The sequence below is a fragment of the Bufo bufo genome, chromosome 1 (assembly GCF_905171765.1).
Source record: "Bufo bufo chromosome 1, aBufBuf1.1, whole genome shotgun sequence".
Taxonomy (NCBI): Eukaryota; Metazoa; Chordata; class Amphibia; order Anura; family Bufonidae; genus Bufo; species Bufo bufo.
Genome location: NC_053389.1, coordinates 552,985,996 through 553,009,174, shown reverse-complemented (window position 1 = coordinate 553,009,174; position 23,179 = coordinate 552,985,996). Strand labels below are relative to the sequence as shown.

Here is a 23,179-nt window from a genome sequence, read left to right as displayed (position 1 = left end):
ACGCCGTGGAGAACGTTCTGCTGCCTGCAACATCCTCCAGCATGACCGGTTTGGCATTGGGTCAGTAATGGTGTGGGGTGGCATTTCTTTGGAGGGCTGCACAGCCCTCCATGTGCTCGGCAGAGGTAGCCTGACTTCCATTAGGTACCGAGATGAGATCCTCAGACCCCTTGTAAGACCATATGCTGGTGCAGTTGGCCCTGGGTTCCTCCTAATGCAAGACAATGCTAGACCTCATGTGGCTGGAGTGTGTCAGCAGTTCCTGCAAGACGAAGGCATTGATGCTATGGACTGGCCCGCCCGTTCCCCAGACCTGAATCCAATTGAGCACATCTGGGACATCATGTCTCGCTCTATCCACCAACGTCATGTTGCACCACAGACTGTCCAGGAGTTGGCAGATGCTTTAGTCCGGGTCTGGGAGGAGATCCCTCAGGAGACCATCCGCCACCTCATCAGGAGCATGCACAGGCGTTGTAGGGAGGTAATACAGGCACGTGGAGGCCACACACACTACTGAGCCTCATTTTGACTTGTTTTAAGGACATTACATCAAAGTTGGATCAGCCTGTAGTGTGTTTTTCCACTTTAATTTTGAGTGTGACTCCAAATCCATGGGTTGAAAAATTTGATTTCCATTTTTTAATTTTTGTGTGATTTTGTTGTCAGCACATTCAACTATGTAAAGAACAAAGTATTTCAGAAGAATATTTAATTAACTCAGATCTAGGATGTGTTATTTTTGTGTTCCCTTTATTTTTTTGAGCAGTATACAGGGCCGGATTAACGTAGGGGCGGATGGAGCTGCAGCTCCAGGCCCTCTGCATGAAAATAGGCCCAGCAGCCCGCATACAGGGCCGGACTGGCACGGCCCGTTAGGCCTGTAGCCTTGACTGCTGCACGGCCGGCCGTGCCGACAGTGAGGAGGCTCCTTGACTGGTGCAGTTATTACACAGAGTGACTGACAGAGAGATGAGCCCATCCCCTGGCCCCGCCCCCAACAGCAGGCTCCAGCACGGACATTGCCCGGAGCCTGACTCCTCCCACACAGGTGACTGATCACATGATCATGCATCATGGAAGGTCCTTTAGCCTGCTAGCTGCTGCTTGTGCAGAGCTGTCATCCGGCTGTTCAGGGCTGTGTATCAGGTAGGAGGCTGAGTACAGAGGCTGGTGATTTTCAATATCAATAGGAGTTTCAATAGGAGAGCGATTGTTTCAGCAGTAAAGAAAGACTTTGCATACAAAGACAGTTATGTGCGCGGTTTAGGACACATGAGGAGACATTAATAAAGTAATGCTGTGACACATAGGGCCATGAGAGGGGCCAGCATAATATGCTATATGTGTGTCATTCACACATATAGCATCTTATGCAGGCCCCCTTCATGGCCCTATGTGTCATAGCACACATACCCTATAACAGTGCATCATCCATAGGTCCCCCATAACAGTGTCATCCACAGATCCCCATAACAGTGCCAACCACAGATCCCCATAACAGTGTCAACCACAGATCCTTCATAACAGTGCCATCCACAGATCCTTCATAACAGTGCCATCCACAGATCCCCTATAACAGTGCCATCCACAGATCCTTCATAACAGTGCCATCCACAGATCTCCATAACAGTGTCATCCACAGATCCCCCATAACAGTGCCATCCACAGATCCCCATAACAGTGTCATCCACAGATCCTCCATAACAGCGTCATCCACAGATCCCCCATAACAGTGCCATCCACAGATCCTCCATAACAGCGTCATCCACAGATCCCCCATAACAGTGCCATCCACAGATCCCCCATAACAGTGCCATCCACAGATCCTCCATAACAGTGCCATCCACAGATCCCCTATAACAGTGGCATCCACAGATCTCCATAACAGTGCCATCCACAGATCTCCATAACAGTGTCATCCACAGATCCTCCATAACAGCGTCATCCACAGATCCCCCATAACAGTGCCATCCACAGATCCTCCATAACAGCGCCATCCACAGATCCTCCATAACAGCGTCAACCACAGATCCCCCATAACAGTGCCAACCACAGATCCTTCATAACAGTGCCATCCACAGATCCTGTATAACAGTGCCATCCACAGATCCCCCATAACAGTGCCATCCACAGATCCTTCATAACAGTGCCATCCGCAGATCCCCCATAACAGTGCCATCCAGAGATCTCCTCCATAACAGTGCCATCCAGAGATCCCCCATAACAGTGCCATCCACAGATCCCCATAACAGTGCCATCCATAGATCCCCTCCATAACAGTGTCATCCACAGATCCCCCATAACAGTGTCATCCGTAGATCCCCCATAACAGTGCCATCCACAGATCCCCTCGATAACAGTGTCACCCACAGATCCCCTCGATAACAGTGTCATCCACAGAGCCCCTCGATAACAGTGTCATCCATAGATCCCCCATAACAGTGCAAATAGACCTCTAGCACAATTCCCTTAAAATATCGCATCGCATATCGTTATCGCATCCTTTTTGGGAAAAGCTGGTCTACTGTGATAATATAAACAATGGGGGTTCTACAAAAGAGCTATTGTGGGGCAAAACTCATATTCGTGTTTATACACGTGTTTTAAAATGAATGCTTTCGCCTTTTATAAACAAGTAAATAAGGACACAATGCTGTGGGGCTTGTGTGCAACTTTTTCCAGGGCTGTTTTTTATCCCCAGTCCGGCCCTGCCCGCATATGCCAACCGGAGCTAGGCCTGCATAGGCCGCCTCGCTGAGGTTGCCTGGCGGCAGCCCCGCAACCCTTTAGTAGGACCGAACCGTGCCGACTGTGCCGCGCAAGGAGAAATCTCCCAGGCCGGCCCTTTACAGAACTCACCAGGACAGTGACAGCTGACAGATCAGGTCAGGTGACAGGTCAGCTGTGCACGCCGCGCTGCGTCATCACGTCAGACTCCTCCCCTGGGGCCTAGGCCATGCCGTAAAGTGAAAGACTGTGACGGCTGCTGCGCGCGAGAAGTTCAAAATTCTTCCTGCGTGGAGTCAGGGGTGCTGCCAGCGGTGAGTCGCGTTCAGCAACCTTCAGTGTACTGCCCAGAAAACAACTCATAGGCGGTAAGTAAATCAGCATTGGCTCACCTCACCTATTATACTGTATACTGTATAATTTATACATGTCATTCAGGAGCATGGAAAAGCTGGGTGATGATTTTTTTCACCTAGCTTTTCCATGCTCCTGAATTGCATATCTGCTTATAGGCATATATATCTTTATAATAGCTGAGCCTGATCTATTATAAACAGATATGCCATTTAGGAGCATGGAAAAGCTAAGTGAGAAATAGTCACCTAGCTCTTCAATGCTCCTGAGTGGTATATCTGCTTATAATAGATCAGCTATTATAAACAGATATGCCTAAAGGCAGATTTGCCATTCAGGAGCATAGCATGGAAAAGTTAGGTGAGAAATTGTCACCTAGCTTTTCCATGCTCCTGAATGATATATCTGCTTATAATAGTTCAGCTATTACAAACAGATATGCCTAAAGGCAGATCTGCCATTCAGGAGCATGGAAAAGCTAGGTGACTGTTTCTTACCTAGCTTTTCCATGCTCCTGAATGGCAGATCTGCATATAATAGCTTGGCTATTATAAACATGTATGCATATAAGCAGATATGGCGTTCAGGAGCATGGAAAAGCTAGGTGACTGTTTCTCACCTAGCTTTTCCATGCTCCTGAATGGCAGATCTGCATATACACTGCGTGCAGAATTATTAGGCAATTGAGTATTTTGACCACATCATCCTCTTTATGCATGTTGTCTTACTCCAAGCTGTATAGGCTCGAAAGCCTACTACCAATTAAGCATATTAGGTGATGTGCATCTCTGTAATGAGAAGGGGTGTGGTCTAATGACATCAACACCCTATATTAGGTGTGCATAATTATTAGGCAACTTCCTTTCCTTTGGCAAAATGGGTCAAAAGAAGGACTTGACAGGCTCAGAAAATTCAAAAATAGTGAGATATCTTGCAGAGGGATGCAGCACTCTTAAAATTGCAAAGCTTCTGAAGCGTGATCATCGAACAATCAAGCGTTTCATTCAAAATAGTCAACAGGGTCGCAAGAAGCGTGTGGAAAAACCAAGGCGCAAAATAACTGCCCATGAACTGAGAAAAGTCAAGCGTGCAGCTGCCAAGATGCCACTTGCCACCAGTTTGGCCATATTTCAGAGCTGCAACATCACTGGAGTGCCCAAAAGCACAAGGTGTGCAATACTCAGAGACATGGCCAAGGTAAGAAAGGCTGAAAGACGACCACTACGGAACAAGACACACAAGCTGAAACGTGAAGACTGGGCCAAGAAATATCTCAAGACTGATTTTTCTAAGGTTTTATGGACTGATGAAATGAGAGTGAGTCTTGATGGGCCAGATGGATGGGCCCGTGGCTGGATTGGTAAAGGGCAGAGAGCTCCAGTCCGACTGAGACGCCAGCAAGGTGGAGGTGGAGTACTGGTTTGGGCTGGTATCATCAAAGATGAGCTTGTGGGGCCTTTTCGGGTTGAGGATGGAGTCAAGCTCAACTCCCAGTCCTACTGCCAGTTTCTGGAAGACACCTTCTTCAAGCAGTGGTACAGGAAGAAGTCTGCATCCTTCAAGAAAAACATGATTTTCATGCAGGACAATGCTCCATCACACGCATCCAAGTACTCCACAGCGTGGCTGGCAAGAAAGGGTATAAAAGAAGAAAATCTAATGACATGGCCTCCTTGTTCACCTGATCTGAACCCCATTGAGAACCTGTGGTCCATCATCAAATGTGAGATTTACAAGGAGGGAAAACAGTACACCTCTCTGAACAGTGTCTGGGAGGCTGTGGTTGCTGCTGCACGCAATGTTGATGGTGAACAGATCAAAACACTGACAGAATCCATGGATGGCAGGCTTTTGAGTGTCCTTGCAAAGAAAGGTGGCTATATTGGTCACTGATTTGTTTTTGTTTTGTTTTTGAATGTCAGAAATGTATATTTGTGAATGTTGAGATGTTATATTGGTTTCACTGGTAAAAATAAATAATTGAAATGGGTATATATTTGTTTTTTGTTAAGTTGCCTGATAATTATGCACAGTAATAGTCACCTGCACACACAGATATCCCCCTAAAATAGCTAAAACTAAAAACAAACTAAAAACTACTTCCAAAAATATTCAGCTTTGATATTAATGAGTTTTTTGGGTTCATTGAGAACATGGTTGTTGTTCAATAATAAAATTAATCCTCAAAAACACAACTTGCCTAATAATTCTGCACTCCCTGTAATAGCTTGGCTATTATAAACATGTATGCATATAAGCAGATATGCCATTCAGGAGCATGGAAAAGCTAGGTGACTATTTCTTGCCTACCTATCTTTTCCAAGCTCCTCAATGGCATATCTGCTTATAATAGATTAGCTTTTATAAACACATATGCCATTCAGGAGCATGGAAAAGCTAGACGTGAATAGCTTTTTCATGCTCCTGAATGACATATCCAGCAGCACTAGTTAACTCCTTGGAGGGTGGCTATACATAATACAGCCATCTATATAGATGGCTGTATATTTAAACTGTGGCCAGAGATGTACACTTAGGCTAAGTTCACACAGCAGATTTTTCACACGCAAACCCGTGCGTAAATCTGCTTCAAAATTATGCATGAACTTTAGTCCAATAGACTTGAATGGGATTACGCAGACCCGTTCACACTTCAAACTTTATGCATGCGTATTTTTACATGTGTAATTTTTTTTCATTTGTTTTCATTTTCTATAAAAAGGCCCATTAAAATCTTCTGCACCAGGCCCATGATGCTCTTAATCTGGCCCTGGCAGTATATATATATATATATATATATATATACACACACACACACACACACTACTCTCAAAAACTTAGGGATTTTTGGCTTGTGGGTGAAATTTCATGATGAACCTAAAATGCACTTTAACCTTTACATGTGAACTTAATGTGACTCTAAACTTTAGAATGCACATGTTCACCTGTTCAATGTTTCAGTACTTTTTGCACAACTTGCTGTTCTCTAACAAGGAGCTTAATGGCAAAATTAAAAAAACTGGTGTTTGTTCCATGAATAGACTAATACATTTCCTGGTTCAATATTTAAAGAGTCCTCATCATGCTGTTCAGATTTTGACATCATGAGACCAAGACTACACCTAACAATTGATCAACAGTACCTTGCCTTTGCGAGGCTTCAAGAAGGATGTTCTCAGAAGAAAGTGGCCACTGAGCATAGAGTGTCACAGAGTGTAATCAGCAGGTTGCAACAGAGATACAGAGAGACTGGGAGAATCACAGAAAGGCATAGAAGTGAACGTCCCTTGGCCACATCCGACACTGATGACCACTACATTGTGAACCATGCCCTGCGGATCTGAATGATGAAAGCCACACAACTCCAGGCACATTTAAGGGAGGTGAGAGGCACCCAAGTGTTATGTCAGACCATTCAAAACCATTTACATCAGCGTGGTCTGCGTGCTAGACGACCTACAAGGGAACCTGACCACACCACCAGGCACAGGTGCATCATTTTGCATGGGCCAGGGAGCATCTACACTGGAAGAGGGGATTCGCGCTGAGCAGAAATTATGGCCACTAACAATGTCGGAGACATCAAGGAGAGCACTATGAATCAGCCACTGTTGTCACCAGACGAGCCTTTGGTGGTGGTGTTACAGTGTGGGCAGGTATGTCTAGTCAATACAGAACTGCCCTACACCTTGTGAATGGTACAGTGACAAGCCCATACTACTTGAATAACATCATTAATCCAGTCATTGTGCCTCTGTATGAACAACACAGGCCTAATTTCATCTTCATGGACAACAACAATGCGCCAGCTCATTGAGGTCGCATTGTTAGGGATCAGCTGTTGGAGACTGGATTATCTCAAATGGAGTGGAATGCACTTTCTCCAGACCTGAATGCTATTGAAAACCTATGGGATCAGCTGAGTCACCATGTAGAGGCTCGTAACTCTGTACACCAGAACTTCAATGACATGCTATCAGCAGACAATAAGTTGACTTAAAGTCAGTAAAAAGATCCAGCTCACCTCATATTCCACAGCCCTGTGCAAGGAACGAACCAGGCAAATCTCTCAAATAGAAAAAGAAGGAAAAATAGTTCCAGCACTCAATAAAACCTTGTTGCTCTTTATTTCTTCTTGTAGCAAATGACTCAATGAGACACAATCATCCACCCAAGCAAAAGTTGACTCGCTTCGAACACAGGTGATATGAATATCCCCATAGTGTGAACTTTTTACATTTTCCATAAATTTCATTTAAAAGCCAAATATCCCTTACTTTGCGAGTAGTATATTATATAGAGAGAGAAAATGATGGCGGCACCGGAAAAAAGCAATATGGGTGCTAGGTCCAGGGATGTAGCTGCTTACCCCATACGAATAATGATGAAAGACGGACAGCACTCCAAGTAAAAAGCAATGGTGTTTATTCACCCATGTGGATGGCAACGTTTCAGCTCATACAAGAGCCTTTTTCAAGCAATGAACACAGTGTATGATGGGGTATATATAGTCCAACCCCTATTACATCACAGTACAATCAATTAACAACAATATATAAAAAAATAAAGTGCAAATAGTGCATAAACAATGTCAAAGTGCATAGACAAATGTGCATTACTCATCAGCGGAAAACCGCACCAATATTATATCAAAATACAGTATGAGGTATATATATTATACCATAAAAGTGCAATGATTAATAAGTGAATGCAGGTGTACAAATTGTGGGTGGGGAAAGAGAAGATGATGCTGCACAGGGGAGGGGAAAGCGGTGACATACCCAAGCGTTGTTCCGTGTGCCACACATGTCGCATACCGCTGATTCCGGCGTTCCGATGGAGACACTGCGCAGGCGCCAAGTAGCGTCAAGACCACGGCATGACATCATCGCATGTCATTGCGGGAGCATGCGCATAACTGCCGGACCGCTCAGTCGGCCATTTTACAAAAGGTAAAAGCCTCCCAACACTGTGTGTGCGCATGTCCATGTAGAAATAGACAGGACAGCGCAGCACGGAACTCATACAGTGTTCTATGGTGGGGACCCATGGGAGACAAGGGAGAGGCCGCATCTCAACAAAGATACAGACCCACATCTCATGTGGGCATAACATAGTGGCGACCACGACGGGCTACGCCGCGGTCACCATATGTGAAGCACACCAAATCTCTCCAGGGGCCACCACCAATTTACGACACACATTGTGGAATATAAAAGGCTAATAAGTAGAACAAGTATATTACTGGCACAATTTGAAGATAGAGCAAAGATAAAAACAATCATATAGACTAAATAAAGACATGTAGGCACAATGTAGACACACAGGGTACGTCCCACTTTTCGATCCCGCAGCATCATTCTTATCTGTGAAGATAAAATAAAAAGGAGAAAATGAGAAAAAAGGCTTAATGGTGTTCATAGTACACTATGCATCACCAGAGGAAAGTCGCATATCACATATAGAACAATGTAGGGCAAACTGCTTATCTAAAAATACATCCCCGGATTGTAATCCACATTGAGCCCATTAGGTTTCAGACTATTCAGAGTGTAGATCCAAAAGAGCTCCCTCTTTTTAAGGATCAACACCCTGTTGCCCCCACGTCTAGGCATGGGTACATTTTCAATGGCCCAACATTTGAGATCTTTCTCGGAGTGTTTAAATTCCGTAAAATGTTTGGCAATAGGGAGATCCTTTCTTTTTTTACGTATGGATAATCTGTGGTTGTTTAACCGCGTCTTAAGATCAGTCGATGTTTCACCCACATATAGTAACTTGCATGGACAGATCAAAACATAAATCACGTAATTGGAGTTACATGTAAGGTGGAAACGGATCGAGTGCGAAACTCCAGTGGTGGGATGGACAAAAACACTGCCTTTGCCCATATACACTGCTCAAAAAAATAAAGGGAACACAAAAATAACACATCCTAGATCTGAATTAATTAAATATTCTTCTGAAATACTTTGTTCTTTACATAGTTGAATGTGCTGACAACAAAATCACACAAAAATTAAAAAATGGAAATCAAATTTTTCAACCCATGGAGGTCTGGATTTGGAGTCACACTCAAAATTAAAGTGAAAAACACACTACAGGCTGATCCAACTTTGATGTAATGTCCTTAAAACAAGTCAAAATGAGACTCAGTAGTGTGTTTGGCCTCCACGTGCCTGTATGACCTCCCTACAACGCCTGTGCATGCTCCTGATGAGGTGGCGGACGGTCTCCTGAGGGATCTCCTCCCAGACCTGGACTAAAGCATCTGCCAACTCCTGGACAGTCTGTGGTGCAACGTGACGTTGGTGGATAGAGTGAGACATGATGTCCCAGATGTGCTCAATTGGATTCAGGTCTGGGGAACGGGCGGGCCAGTCCATAGCATCACACTTTGACACACTCCAGCCACATGAGGTCTAGCATTGTCTTGCATTAGGAGGAACCCAGGGCCAACACCATTACTGACCCTACACCATTACTGACCCAATGCCAAACCGGTCATGCTGGAGGATGTTGCAGGCAGCAGAACGTTCTCCACGGCGTCTCCAGACTCTGTCACGTCTGTCACATGTGCTCAGTGTGAACCTGCTTTCATCAAAGAAGAGCACAGGGCGCCAGTGGCGAATTTGCCAATCTTGGTGTTCTCTGGCAAATGCCAAACGTCCTGCACGGTGTTGGGCTGTAAGCCCAACCCCCACCTGTGGACGTCGGGCCCTCATATCACCCTCACGGAGTCTGTTTCTGACCGTTTGAGCAGACACATGCACATTTGTGGCCTGCTGGAGGTCATTTTGCAGGGCTCTGGCAGTGCTCCTCCTGTTCCTCCTTGCACAAAGGCGGAGGTAGCGGTCCTGCTGCTGGGTTGTTGCCCTCCTACGGCCTCCTCCACATCTCCTGATGTACTGGCCTGTCTCCTGGTAGCGCCTCCATGCTCTGGACACTACGCTGACAGACACAGCAAACCTTCTTGCCACAGCTCGCATTGATGTGCCATCCTGGATAAGCTGCACTACCTGAGCCACTTGTGTGGGTTGTAGACTCCGTCTCATGCTACCACTAGAGTGAAAGCACCGCCAGCATTCAAAAGTGACCAAAACATCAGCCAGGAAGCATAGGAACTGAGAAGTGTCTGTGGTCACCACCTGCAGAACCACTCCTTTATTGGGGGTGTCTTGCTAATTGCCTATAATTTCCACCTGTTGTCTATCCCATTTGCACAACAGCATGTGAAATTGATTATCACTCAGTGTTGCTTCCTAAGTGGACAGTTTGATTTCACAGAAGTGTGATTGACTTGGAGTTACATTGTGTTGTTTAAGGCTCCATTCACACGTCCGCAAAATGTGTCCGCATCCTTTCCGCAATTTTGCGGAAAGGGTGCGGACCCATTCATTCTCTATGGGGACGGAATGTGCTGTCCGCATCCACATTTGCGGATCCGCACTTCCGCATCCGTGCTTCCGTTTCCGCAAAAAATAGAACATGTCCTATTCTTGTCCGCAATTGCGGACAAGAACAGGCATAATCTATTATGTCGGCAATGTGCGGTCCGCAAAATGCGGAACACACATTGCCGCTTTCCGTGTTTTGCGGATCCGTGTCTCCGTGTATCCGCAAAACACATTGCGGACGTGTGAATGGAGCCTAAGTGTTCCCTTTATTTTTTTGAGCAGTGTATTTGCAATCAGTACAGCAAAGGCAGGGAAAACTACCCTTGCCATGTGTGATCAAAGAAGTTTGTGTTAACTTAGACCTGGGGCCAATGTCTGCTCTGACAAGTTGATCACGCAAGTTTCTGGACCTGCAGTATGAAAAGAGGGGAGGGGATCTAAATTCTTGGATCTCACTATGGCAACCTCCCAAAATCCCCCAATGTCGCTTGATAATGCGATTGATCTCCTCGCTTTGTTCTGTATATTTGGAGATAAAGGGGATTGAAAAAGGCTCTGATATGAGCTGAAACGTTGCCATCCACATGGGTGAATAAACACCACTACTTTTACTTGGAGTGCTGTCCGTTTTTCATCATATATATATATATTACACACTGCCTGTCCAAAAAAAAGTTGCCACTTGGATTTAACTAAGCAAATAGTTATGAGCCTCCTATTGGATAATTACTGCATGGGCGATGCACAACATGTAACTTGTAAATGAATGGATTCCTTTTTTTTACCACAGATTGACTGAAGTGGGTGAAATATGCTGCAAATATAGAACGGTGTGTTATGTCTCTACATATTGTAATAGTTGACTCAAGGAATCCGAGTTCAGTTTTTCAATTATTATATATTACAGGGGTTTTACAGTTACATAAAATACCTTGTCCATGCCACTCCTACAATTTTAGACCTGGTGTGAGCGGGGAAAAGTCGCAGATAACAGCATGTTGCGCCTCCATCTGCACCTGAAATACGCCTAATTTAGGCATATTTCAGATTAATAAATAACCCGCCTGTGATTATATCCTAGCGCCAGACTCACGGGGGCGTCTGTAGCATCAGGTCTCTACCTCTCCTTCCCCTCCCAGCTCAAACATCACAGATCTAAGCCTGCTTGAAGCCCTGCTGGAAAACCCTGCCCTAAGACACAGCCTCATTGCTGAGGACAGCGTTTAGCAGAACACCTCAGAGGCAAGGTCATTGATGATGTGTCTACAGGGCACAGATGGTCATGTGACATCATCAGGACAGGGAGCCAACACAGCTGAGAATGTCACATGATCATGACGGAGTGCAGGAAAACAGGGCATTGCAGATAACCAATCACTATTAGTAAGTGATAATGTATTGTTTCCTGTCAGCTGATATGGAAAATTGCAAAACTGGAATACCCCTCTAAAATACTTGCAAATCGTGGTGCATGACATACAGTATTTCTGCAAAAATCTTGAATTTGTTTCCAGCACTCACTAGTTTTGAAAAGTGCAGAGAAGAGTGGCTATGGTTATCCATGCCTCCAAAGTGTTCCTCTATTGGAGGAACAGTCCCTCTTTTCACCCAAGTCCCTCTGTCCCTCTTTGCTCCTTAACCCCTTAAGGACTGGGCCCATTTTTGCTTTTTTTTTTTTTTTTCATTTCCACATTCCAAGAGTAATAACTTTTTAAACTCTGAATTTACATAGCCATAAGAGGGCTTATTTTTTGTGGGACAAGGTGTACAGGTGCATCTCAATAAATTAGAATATCACCAAAAATGTAAATTATTTTTACATAATGAATTATAATTCATATTATATAGATTCATTATACACAGAGTGATCTATTTCAAGTGTTTATTTCTTTGAATGTTGATGATTATGGCTTAGGGTGGGTTCACACTAGCTTTATGGAGTCCGTTATGGCTTTCCGTTATAACAGCGTCATAACAGAACATAACGGAATCCATAAGACGGAAGGACGGATCTGTTTTGCTGCTCATAGACTTGCACTATGACGGAATGCAAAACGGACGCCTTTAAGAGGCATTCCGTTTTGCTCCGTCCTAATAGAAGTCTATGGGAAAACATAACGGATCCGTCTGGGTCCCGTTATGCAAGACGGAAAACAAAGTCCTGTTGACAGGACTTTGTTTTCTGTCTTGCATAACGGGAACCAGACGGATCCGTATTGATTCCCACAGACTTCTATTAGGACGGAGAGCAAACGGAATGCATCCGTCCTTCCGGATCCGTCCTTCCGGATCCGTCCTTCCGGATCCGTCCTTCCGGATCCGTCCTTCCGTCTTATGGATTCCGTTATGTTCCGTTATGACCCTGTTATAACGGAAATCAATTGCGGACAAGAATAGGCATATTCTATCAGTGGCGGCAATGTGCGGTCTGCAAAATGCGGAACGCAGATTGCCGCTGTCCGTGTTTTGCGGATCTGTGAATGGACCCTTATGCTACAAGTTGATCCAGAGGAAGGCAGAAAAAAAACTGAGGTACAAGCTAATTTTCCCCACTTAAGGGGAAAAAATTTCAGAATAAGGCCTCATGCACACGACCGTTCTGTTTTTCGCGGGCCGCAAACCGTGGATGCGCAAAAAATGGAAGCCGTCCGTGTCCCTTCCGCAATTTGCGGAACAGAACGGGCGGCCCATTGTAGAAATGCCTATTCTTGTCCGCAAAACGGACAAGAATAGGACATGCTATATTTTTTTTGCGGGGCCACGGAACGGAGCAACGGAGTGTTGTCTGCATCTTTTGCGGCCCCATTGAAGTGAATGGGTCCGCACCCGAGCCGCAAAAAATGCGGCTCGGATGCGGACCACAACAAAGGCCGTGAGCATGAGGACTAACTCCCTGGATCAACGACCCCTCTCTAGTAGCTATAGCCTGTAATATTATTACACTCCAGAAATACATCCAGGCCCCTCTTGAACCCTTATGTAATATTCTAATTTTCTGAGATACTGGCTTTTGGGTTTTCATTAGCTGTAGCCATAATCACAAAAATTAAAAGAAATAAAAACTTGAAATAGATCACTCTGTATGTGATGAATCTATATAATATATGAGTTTCACTTTATGAATTGAATTACTGAAATCCGTTTTTATGATATTCAAATTTATTGAGATGCACCTATATTTTTTTTTAATGGCACCATTTAATTCCCCATGTCTTGTATAGGAAAATGGGAAAAAAATTGCTTGTGAGGTAAAATAAAAAAAAAAAAGCCCCACAATATTTTGGTTTTGATATTACGATGTTCACTGTGCGCTAAAAATGACATGACATCCTTATTCAGCAGGTCAATACAATCACGTCGATATCAAATTTGTATATTTTTTACTTTATTTTTATTATCTATATTTTCTTTGCATTACCATGTTCTAACAGCCATAACTTTTTTATATTTCCATATACAGAACTGTTTGAGGGACGTTTGTTTTTTGCGAGACGAACTGTCGTTTTTACTGGTACCATTTTTGTGGTACGTACAACTTTTTGATCAGTGTTAGGGCTCGTTCACACGAACGTGTGAAGCCCGTGCCCGTGCTGTGAACCGCAAATTGCGGTCCGCAATGCACGGGCACCCTCCGTGGGGCAGGCGAATGGGGATCGCAGAGCCATTCACTTGAATGGGTCTGCGATTCTTCCGTTCCGCAAAAAGATAGAGCAAGTTCTATCTTTTTGCGGTGCGGAAGCACGGAAGGAAACCCCAGAAAGCACTCCGTAGTGCTTCTGTAGTGTTCTGTTCTGTTCTTCCGTTTCTGCATCTCCGGATTTGCGGACCCATTGAAATGAATTGGTCTGCATCCGTGATGCGGAATGGCCATGGAACGGCGCCCATGTATTGCCGATCCGCAAATGCGGTTCGCAATATGGAAACGGGCAGCACACATTCGTGTGAACGAGCCCTTATTAAATTTTTTGGGAGGGACATGGTGAAAAAAAATGGCAAATTACCTGTTGCTATTCTTTTTTTTATGTTATGTTGTATACTGCTCAGGAAAAATATTTTTATAATTGAATAGTTTAGGTACTTTCACACTAGCGTTTTTCTTTTCCGGCGCTGAGTTCCGTCCTAGGGTCTCTATACCAGAAAAGAACTGATCAGTTTTATCCTAATGCATTCTGAATGGAGAGTCAGTCCTTCAGGATGCATCAGGATGTCTTCAGTTCAGTCTTTTTGACTGATCAGGCTTTTCAGAAAAATGTAGCATGCAGTATTTTTACCTCCGGCCAAAAAGCCTGAACACTTTGACTGAACGCCGGATCTGGCCTTTTTCCCATTGACTTGCATTAACGCCGGATCTGGCGCTGTGTGTTCAGTCAAAACGGATCCGGCTTTTGCATGTTAAACCCGAAAAATGTGAAAAAAAAAGTTAAAGTCCATAAATGGCGGATCCGTTTTTTCCAATGCATTTTTTCATTGTGATAAAAATCCTGATCAGGATTCAAATGTAATCCGTTTTCACGCGTTTTTCCGGATCCGGCGGGCAGTTCCAGTGTCGGAATTGAACGCCGGATTAAAACAACGCTAGTGTGAAAGTAGCCTTAGATATTTTTAGATGTGGCAATACTGTTTATTTTTTTTATTGTTTATTTTTATATGTAAAATTGGAAAAGGGGGTGATTTGAATTTTATTTTGTTTACTTTTTAATCTTAACTTATATAACCTGCCAGCTTCTGATCACTTGTCCCATAGACCATAATAGAGAACTATAACTGTCTATGATATTTTCATTGCTTGTCTGTTAAGCCGTGCCTCGTGCACAGTTTTACAGACAGCTTGCTGTGACAGGCCTGGGAACCTTCAGCAGGCCCCAGGCTGTCATAGTAACCGATTGGAGCCCTGTTATTTCACTGTGGGGGCTCTGATCGTAAGGCAGAGAGAGCCCCGTCCCTCTGCCTAACCTCACAGATGCTGCGATCACTACTGACCACAGCATGTGAGAGGTTTACATGACATGATATACAATCCCTTGTGCATAATGCCATATAGTATGGCATTATGTGTAAAGGGGGTAAATGTTCCTCTTTTTGACCTGGGAAATAGATGTGTATGAATAAACATAGTAAAATGCTCCAGAAACGATCTGGTTTCTAGCTGTATATTGGACCTCACCTTATATATTTATTATAGAATTATTTTATATTTATAAACTTATATATTTTTTTCAATATACACAATTTGAAATGGGTATTCCTTTGCAAGAAAAAAAGCTGTCCCTGGGGCACCTTATTGCTTCCCTGCCACTTTAAGGCCTCTTGCACATGAACGTTTTTCCGTTTACGTTCCGGTTTTTGTGTTCCGTATACGGACCATATATGGAACCATTTATTTCAATGGCTCCGCAAAAAAAAATGTAAGGTACTCCGTATGCTTTCCGTTTCCGTATTTCCGTTCAAAGATAGAACATGTCCTATTATTGTCCGCATAATGGACAAGCATAGTACTATTCTATCAGGTGCCAGCTGTCCTGTTCCGCAAAAAACGGAATGCACACAGACGTCATCCGTATTTTTTGTGGACTGCAAAATACTGAAAAAGTCATACGATCATGTGCAAGAGGCCTAATTCTGATGCACTCCCCTTCCTACCACTGTCTCGACACGGAAGGCAGGGCCAGTTTTAGACAAAATGTGGCCCTGGGCAAAATTTTAAGTGGGGCCCCAAAAGAAATATTGCACAAACAGCCCATTCACACATTGCCTGCCTGCACTGATTGCGGATTACACATGGGTTTTCCACGCAGATTCTCGTGCAGAGTACAGTACCAGCAAGGTGTATAAGACTTTCATTAGGATAGGTCATCAATATCAGATCGGCTGGCGTCCTTCTCCCGGGACACCTGCCGATCAACTGGTAGGCCAGTGATGTCACTAAATATCAGTCACATGGCCTAGTTGCAGTTCAGTCCCATTCAAGTGAAGAGAGATGAGCTGCAATACCAAGCATCGCTGCTAACGTATGGCGCTGGGCTTGGTGAACTACAAAGAGACCACAGTGCTTACCGGAGCTCTTGTGAGCGCAGTGGCCTCTTCAAACACCTGATCAGCAGGGGTGTCGGTAGTCGGATCCCCACTGATCTGATACTGATGTCCTATCCTGAGGATAGACCATCCATATCAAATTCCCAGGTAAACCTTTTAACTGAAAAAAAACAAGAAGCAGGTTGGAAAGACAAACAAATATAGCCTTTAAAGTGTAACTCTCCTTTAAAAACACTTTCTACATGTCATAGTGACCTTAAATTTAAAATGTCATATTTATTCAAAAGACAACAATAAAATGACAAAACCTATTCATACCAAATACATAATAGTAGTCAACATATGTAGAGACATCTAATTGACAGCGCCACCTAACCTGAATAATGCACTTGTTGTATATGGCCAATGGAAAGGTACTATGTGGGGGAATGTGACCTGTGCACACTGGATAAGGCCTCTTTCACATGGGCGTGTGTGCCCCGTGGTCGTGCTGTGGCCCGCAAAATGCAGGCCGCAATGCACGAGCACAGTCCGTGGGGCAGCTGCAGCGGATCGCGGACCCATTCACTTGAATGGGTCCGCGATCCGGCCGTTCTGCAAAAAGATAGGACATGTTCTATCTTTTCGCGGAACGGAAGTACGGGACGAAACCCCACAGAAGCACTCTGTAGTGCTTCCCTAGGGTTCTGTTCCGTGCTTCCGTTCCGCACCTCCGGATTTGCGGACCCATTGAAGTGAATGGGTCCACATCCGTGATGCGGAATGCCCACGGAACGGCACCCGTGTATTGCGGATCCGCAAATGTGGTCCGCAATACGGCAACGTGGCGCAAACGCCCGTGTGAAAGAGGCCTTAGGTACAGAGGGAAATCCATCCTCTCCTCCTTGAGGAGCCAGCGATCACATACCCTGTCATCACCCTGGTATGATTATTCTTTTTGGTCACCAGATTAGTCATTTTAGTAATCTTGTCACTTCATGGTCTTTGCATTTGGAAATGTATTTGAATCAGTACGTACTGCCACTTTTTTTTTTTTTTTTTAGAGAGGATGGATTTCCCTCTGTACCTTATCCAGTGTGCACAGGTCACATTCCCCCACATAGTACCTTTCCATTGGCCATATACAACAAGTGCATTATTCAGGTTAGGTGGCGCTGTTAATTAGATGTCTCTACATATGTTGACTACTATTATGTATTTGGTATGAATAGGTTTTGTCATTTTATTGTTGTCTTTTGAATAAATATTACATTTTAAATTTATGGGAATTTAATCTCCTCCTTTTTGTGGTGCATTGATAATGGTAATAGAGTATCCCAGTTACAGTGATTGTAGTAGATCTAGACCTATTGGTATATTAAATGTCATAGTGACCTGCCAATTTTGATTGGTGGGAATCGGGGTATTGAGACCCTGTAAGGAGGCAGAAATACTCAGCCTTGGGCTCCATTCACACGTCCGCAAAATGTGTCCGCATCCGTTCCGCAATTTTGCGGAACGGGTGCGGACCCATTCATTCTCTATGGGGACGGAATGGATGCGGACAGCACACAGTGTGCTGTCTGCAGCCGCAATTGCGGGGCGCGGCCCCGATTTTGGGTCCGCAGCTCCGCAAAAAGATAGAGCATGTCCTATTCTTGTCCGCAGCTGCGGACAAGAATAGGCATTTCTATGGGGGTGACGGGCTGGTGTGTTGCGAACCCGCAACACACCACGGACGTGTGAATGCAGCCTTGTACTGTCCCTCCTCACTATCGAAAGACTGGACCACAGACTTTCTATAAGGCCTCATGCACATGACAGTATTTATGGTCTGCATGCATTCCATGTTTTTTGCGGCTCGGATGCGGACACATTCATTTCAATGGGGCCGCCAAAAATGCAGACAGCACACTGTGTACAACACTGTGTACTGTCCACATCCGTACTCCTCTTCCGTGTCCCTCCATAAAAACATAACATGTTCTTTTCTCTAGACTGGAAAAAACAGGTGGCATGCTTATGGCCAGGATCCGTGTTTTGTGGACCGCAAACAGATACGGTCACGTGCATGAGGCCTTAGCAAGTCTTGAGCTAGTGAGGAGGGACAAGACTCGACTGAGCACTTCTGCCTATAAATATATATTTATACAGTATCTAGATATCTATACAGTATGTACACACATATATACTCACATCTACTAATATAAGAACATACACAGTGTGTGTGTGTATATATATATATATATATATATATATATACAGTACAGACCAAAAGTTTGGACACACCTTCTCATTCAAAGACTTTTCTTTATTTTCATGACTATGAAGGCATCAAAACTATGAATTAACACATGTGGAATTACACTGCGTGCAGAATTATTAGGCAAATGAGTATTTTGACCACATCATCCTCTTTATGCATGTTGTCTTACTCCAAGCTGTATAGGCTCGAAAGCCTACTACCAATTAAGCATATTAGGTGATGTGCATCTCTGTAATGAGAAGGGGTGTGGTCTAATGACATCAACACCCTATATTAGGTGTGCATAATTATTAGGCAACTTCCTTTCCTTTGGCAAAATGGGTCAAAAGAAGGACTTGACAGGCTCAGAAAAGTCAAAAATAGTGAGATATCTTGCAGAGGGATGCAGCACTCTTAAAATTGCAAAGCTTCTGAAGCGTGATCATCGAACAATCAAGCGTTTCATTCAAAATAGTCAACAGGGTCGCAAGAAGCGTGTGGAAAAACCAAGGCGCAAAATAACTGCCCATGAACTGAGAAAAGTCAAGCGTGCAGCTGCCAAGATGCCACTTGCCACCAGTTTGGCCATATTTCAGAGCTGCAACATCACTGGAGTGCCCAAAAGCACAAGGTGTGCAATACTCACAGACATGGCCAAGGTAAGAAAGGCTGAAAGACGACCACCACTGAACAAGACACACAAGCTGAAACGTCAAGACTGATTTTTCTAAGGTTTTATGGACTGATGAAATGAGAGTGAGTCTTGATGGGCCAGATGGATGGGCCCGTGGCTGGATTGGTAAAGGGCAGAGAGCTCCAGTCCGACTCAGACGCCAGCAAGGTGGAGTACTGGTTTGGGCTGGTATCATCAACGATGAGCTTGTGGGGCCTTTTCGGGTTGAGGATGGAGTCAAGCTCAACTCCCAGTCCTACTGCCAGTTTCTGGAAGACACCTTCTTCAAGCAGTGGTACAGGAAGAAGTCTGCATCCTTCAAGAAAAACATGATTTTCATGCAGGACAATGCTCCATCACACGTGTCCAAGTACTCCACAGCGTGGCTGGCAAGAAAGGGTATAAAAGAAGAAAATCTAATGATATGGCCTCCTTGTTCACCTGATCTGAACCCCATTGACAACCTGTGGTCCATCATCAAATGTGAGATTTACAAGGAGGGAAAACAGTACACCTCTCTGAACAGTGTCTGGGAGGCTGTGGTTGCTGCTGCACGCAATGTTGATGGTGAACAGATCAAAACACTGACAGAATCCATGGATGGCAGGCTTTTGAGTGTCCTTGCAAAGAAAGGTGGCTATATTGGTCACTGATTTGTTTTTGTTTTGTTTTTGAATGTCAGAAATGTATATTTGTGAATGTTGAGATGTTATATTGGTTTCACTGGTAAAAATAAATAATTGAAATGGGTATATATTTGTTTTTTGTTAAGTTGCCTAATAATTATGCACAGTAATAGTCACCTGCACACACAGATATCCCCCTAAAATAGCTAAAACTAAAAACAAACTAAAAACTACTTCCAAAAATATTCAGCTTTGATATTAATGAGTTTTTTGGGTTCATTGAGAACATGGTTGTTGTTCAATAATAAAATTAATCCTCAAAAATACAACTTGCCTAATAATTCTGCACTCCCTGTATATACATAACAAACAAGTGTGAAACAACTGAAAATATGTCATATTCTAGGTTCTTCAAAGTAGCCACCTTTTGCTTTGATTACTGCTTTGCACACTCTTGGCATTCTCTTGATGAGCTTCAAGAGGTAGTCCCCTGGAATGGTTTTCACTTCACAGGTGTGCCCTGTCAGGTTTAATAAGTGGGATTTCTTGCCTTATAAATGGGGTTGGGACCATCAGTTGCGTTGAGGAGAAGTCAGGTGGATACACAGCTGATAGTCCTACTGAATAGACTGTTAGAATTTGTATTATGGCAAGAAAAAAGCAGCTAAGTAAAGAAAAACGAGTGGCCATCATTACTTTAAGAAATGAAGGTCAGTTAGTCAGCCGAAAAATTGGGAAAACTTTGAAAGTAAGGGCTATTTTACCATGAAGGAGAGTGATTGGGTGCTGCGCCAGATGACCTGGCCTCCACAGTCACCGGACCTGAACCCAATCGAGATGGTCTGGGGTGAGATGGACCGCAGAGTGAAGGCAAAAGGGCCAACAAGTGCTAAGCATCTCTGGGAACACCTTCAAGACTATTTAGTAGGACTATCAGCTGTGTATCCACCTGACTTCTCCTCAACGCAACTGATGGTCCCAACCCCATTTATAAGGCAAGAAATCCCACTTATTAAACCTGACAGGGCACACCTATGAAGTGAAAACCATTTCAGGGGACTAACTCTTGAAGCTCATCAAGAGAATGCCAAGAGTGTGCAAAGCAGTAATCAAAGCAAAAGGTGGCTGCTTTGAAGAACCTAGAATATGACATATTTTCAGTTGTTTCACACTTGTTTGTTATGTATATAATTCCACATGTGTTAATTCATAGTTTTGATGCGTTCAGTGTGAATCTACAATTTTCATAGTAATGAAAATAAAGAAAACTCTTTGAATGAGGTATGTCCAAACTTTTGGTCTGTACTGTACATATGAACATACAGACATACAGTATATTTGTTTACACATATATACACTCACACAACATACATTTTACAGTATATACTCATACATATACATTATAAAGTCATACATAATATACACAGTGTGTGTATATATAAATATATATATATAGACACATTGTAATATATATATACGTACATACAAACTCACAATATACACTTAACACACATTTGCAAACGTACACTCACATACGGTGTGCACATAATTACATTCACTTTACACACACACATACACTTACTTTTAAACTCACCTTAATCCACTTGCTCGCGCAGCCCGGCTTCTCGTCTGTCTTCTTTTTTGGTGTGTGCAGGAAAAGGACCTGTGGTGACGTCACTCCGGTCATCACATGGTCCGTCACATGATCCATCCCCATGGTAAAAGATCATGTGACGGACCATGTGATGACCGGAGTGACGTCCCACAGGTCCTTTTCCTGCACACAGCAAAAAAGAAGACAGAAGAGATGCCGGCTGCGCGAGCAAGTGGATTAAGGTGAGTTTCATTATTTTTTTTAACCCCTCCAGCGCTATTGTACTATGCATTCTGTATTCAGAATGCTATTATTTTCCCTTATAACCATGTTATAAGGGAAAATAATAATGATCGGGTCCCCATCCAGATCGTCTCCTAGCAACCGTGCGTGAAAAATCGCACCGCATCCGCACTTGCTTGCGATTTTTACACAACCCCATTCATTTCTATGGGGCCTGCGTTACGTGAAAAACGCACAAAGAGGAGCATGCTGCGATTTTCACGCAACGCACAAGTGATGCGTGAAAATCACTGCTCGTGTGCACAGCCCCATAGAAATGAATGGGTCAGGATTCAGTGCGGGTGCAATGCGTTCAATCCGCGCGGAATACTCGCCCGTGTGAAAGGGGCCTAAGACTAGTATATTTTAAACGAAATCATGGAGACTGATGTGATGTGAAAATCTCTGTAGCTAAAATGACAGAATCCCTTTAATACTGGCAATGGTCTGCCGTGAAAACCCTTTGACCACTGTGGCAGTCACATGCGCCATCTTCTGCACTATAGATCTGTCAAAGAGGCGCAGCTAAACCATGCCCAATAGCTGTGCCAAAGGTATTATACACCACAAACACAAAATACTAGCGGATGAAGCGGCATCTGAAAGATACATGTGTATAGTTGCACCATCTTGATACATTCGGTGTAATCTGGAGCAAATGTTACACTTTTGATTGTTGAGTACTAGAGGGCCAAGTACCAGAAAGCCTCCATGTCAGATACTGAAGACCCCAGTAATGTAATGCCATGTCAGAGAACCCCTGAGGGTAAGGGCTGTGGCACCGGTGGCACACATGTGACTACTGTAACACCACGTCATTAGCATCACCCAGCTGACGTGACCACAAGACACCATCGTCCTCCATGTGGGAGACCTGTTTTGTCAGCCATTGTTAGGCGCCCTCGTCCTCCACTGTGCTTCTCTACATAAGAGTAGGTTGACGGGGGGCTAAGAAACACAGGCGCCACGTCTACTCACCATATTCTCCCCTCAGCCGCCTCTCTACCCCGTCTTGTTTATTCTGCACAGTTCTTCCGTTGCTGTGAAGTGACTGTGGAGTTACTTCAGGACGGTGGCGCCATCTAGTGGACGCTAGACGTTTAGTTAGGAGGTGGTGGAATGGAGGTCACAAAATGTTCCCATTCACCAGCCCATAGAAATACAGAAGTAGCAGAACTCATTGCCTCTTTTGAGGACCTAGTTTAACCCCTTCAGGACCAGCCCATAGAAATACAGAAGTAGCAGAACTCATTGCCTCTTTTGAGG

The 23,179-nt window shown here is 44.0% G+C and overlaps 1 protein-coding gene across 1 annotated transcript in view; it reads right to left on the bottom strand.

Annotated features, from left to right (window-relative positions):
- The window catches only part of PIK3CG (phosphatidylinositol-4,5-bisphosphate 3-kinase catalytic subunit gamma), a 113,518-nt gene extending 90,571 nt beyond the window's left edge, over window positions 1-22,947 (bottom strand). The window contains exon 1 of the mRNA XM_040412764.1: window positions 22,892-22,947. Within this exon, the coding sequence (XP_040268698.1) occupies window positions 22,892-22,894 (3 nt within the window). The 5' untranslated portion in view covers window positions 22,895-22,947. The remainder of the gene's footprint in view (window positions 1-22,891) is intronic.
- Between the last annotated feature and the right edge of the window lie 232 nt (window positions 22,948-23,179).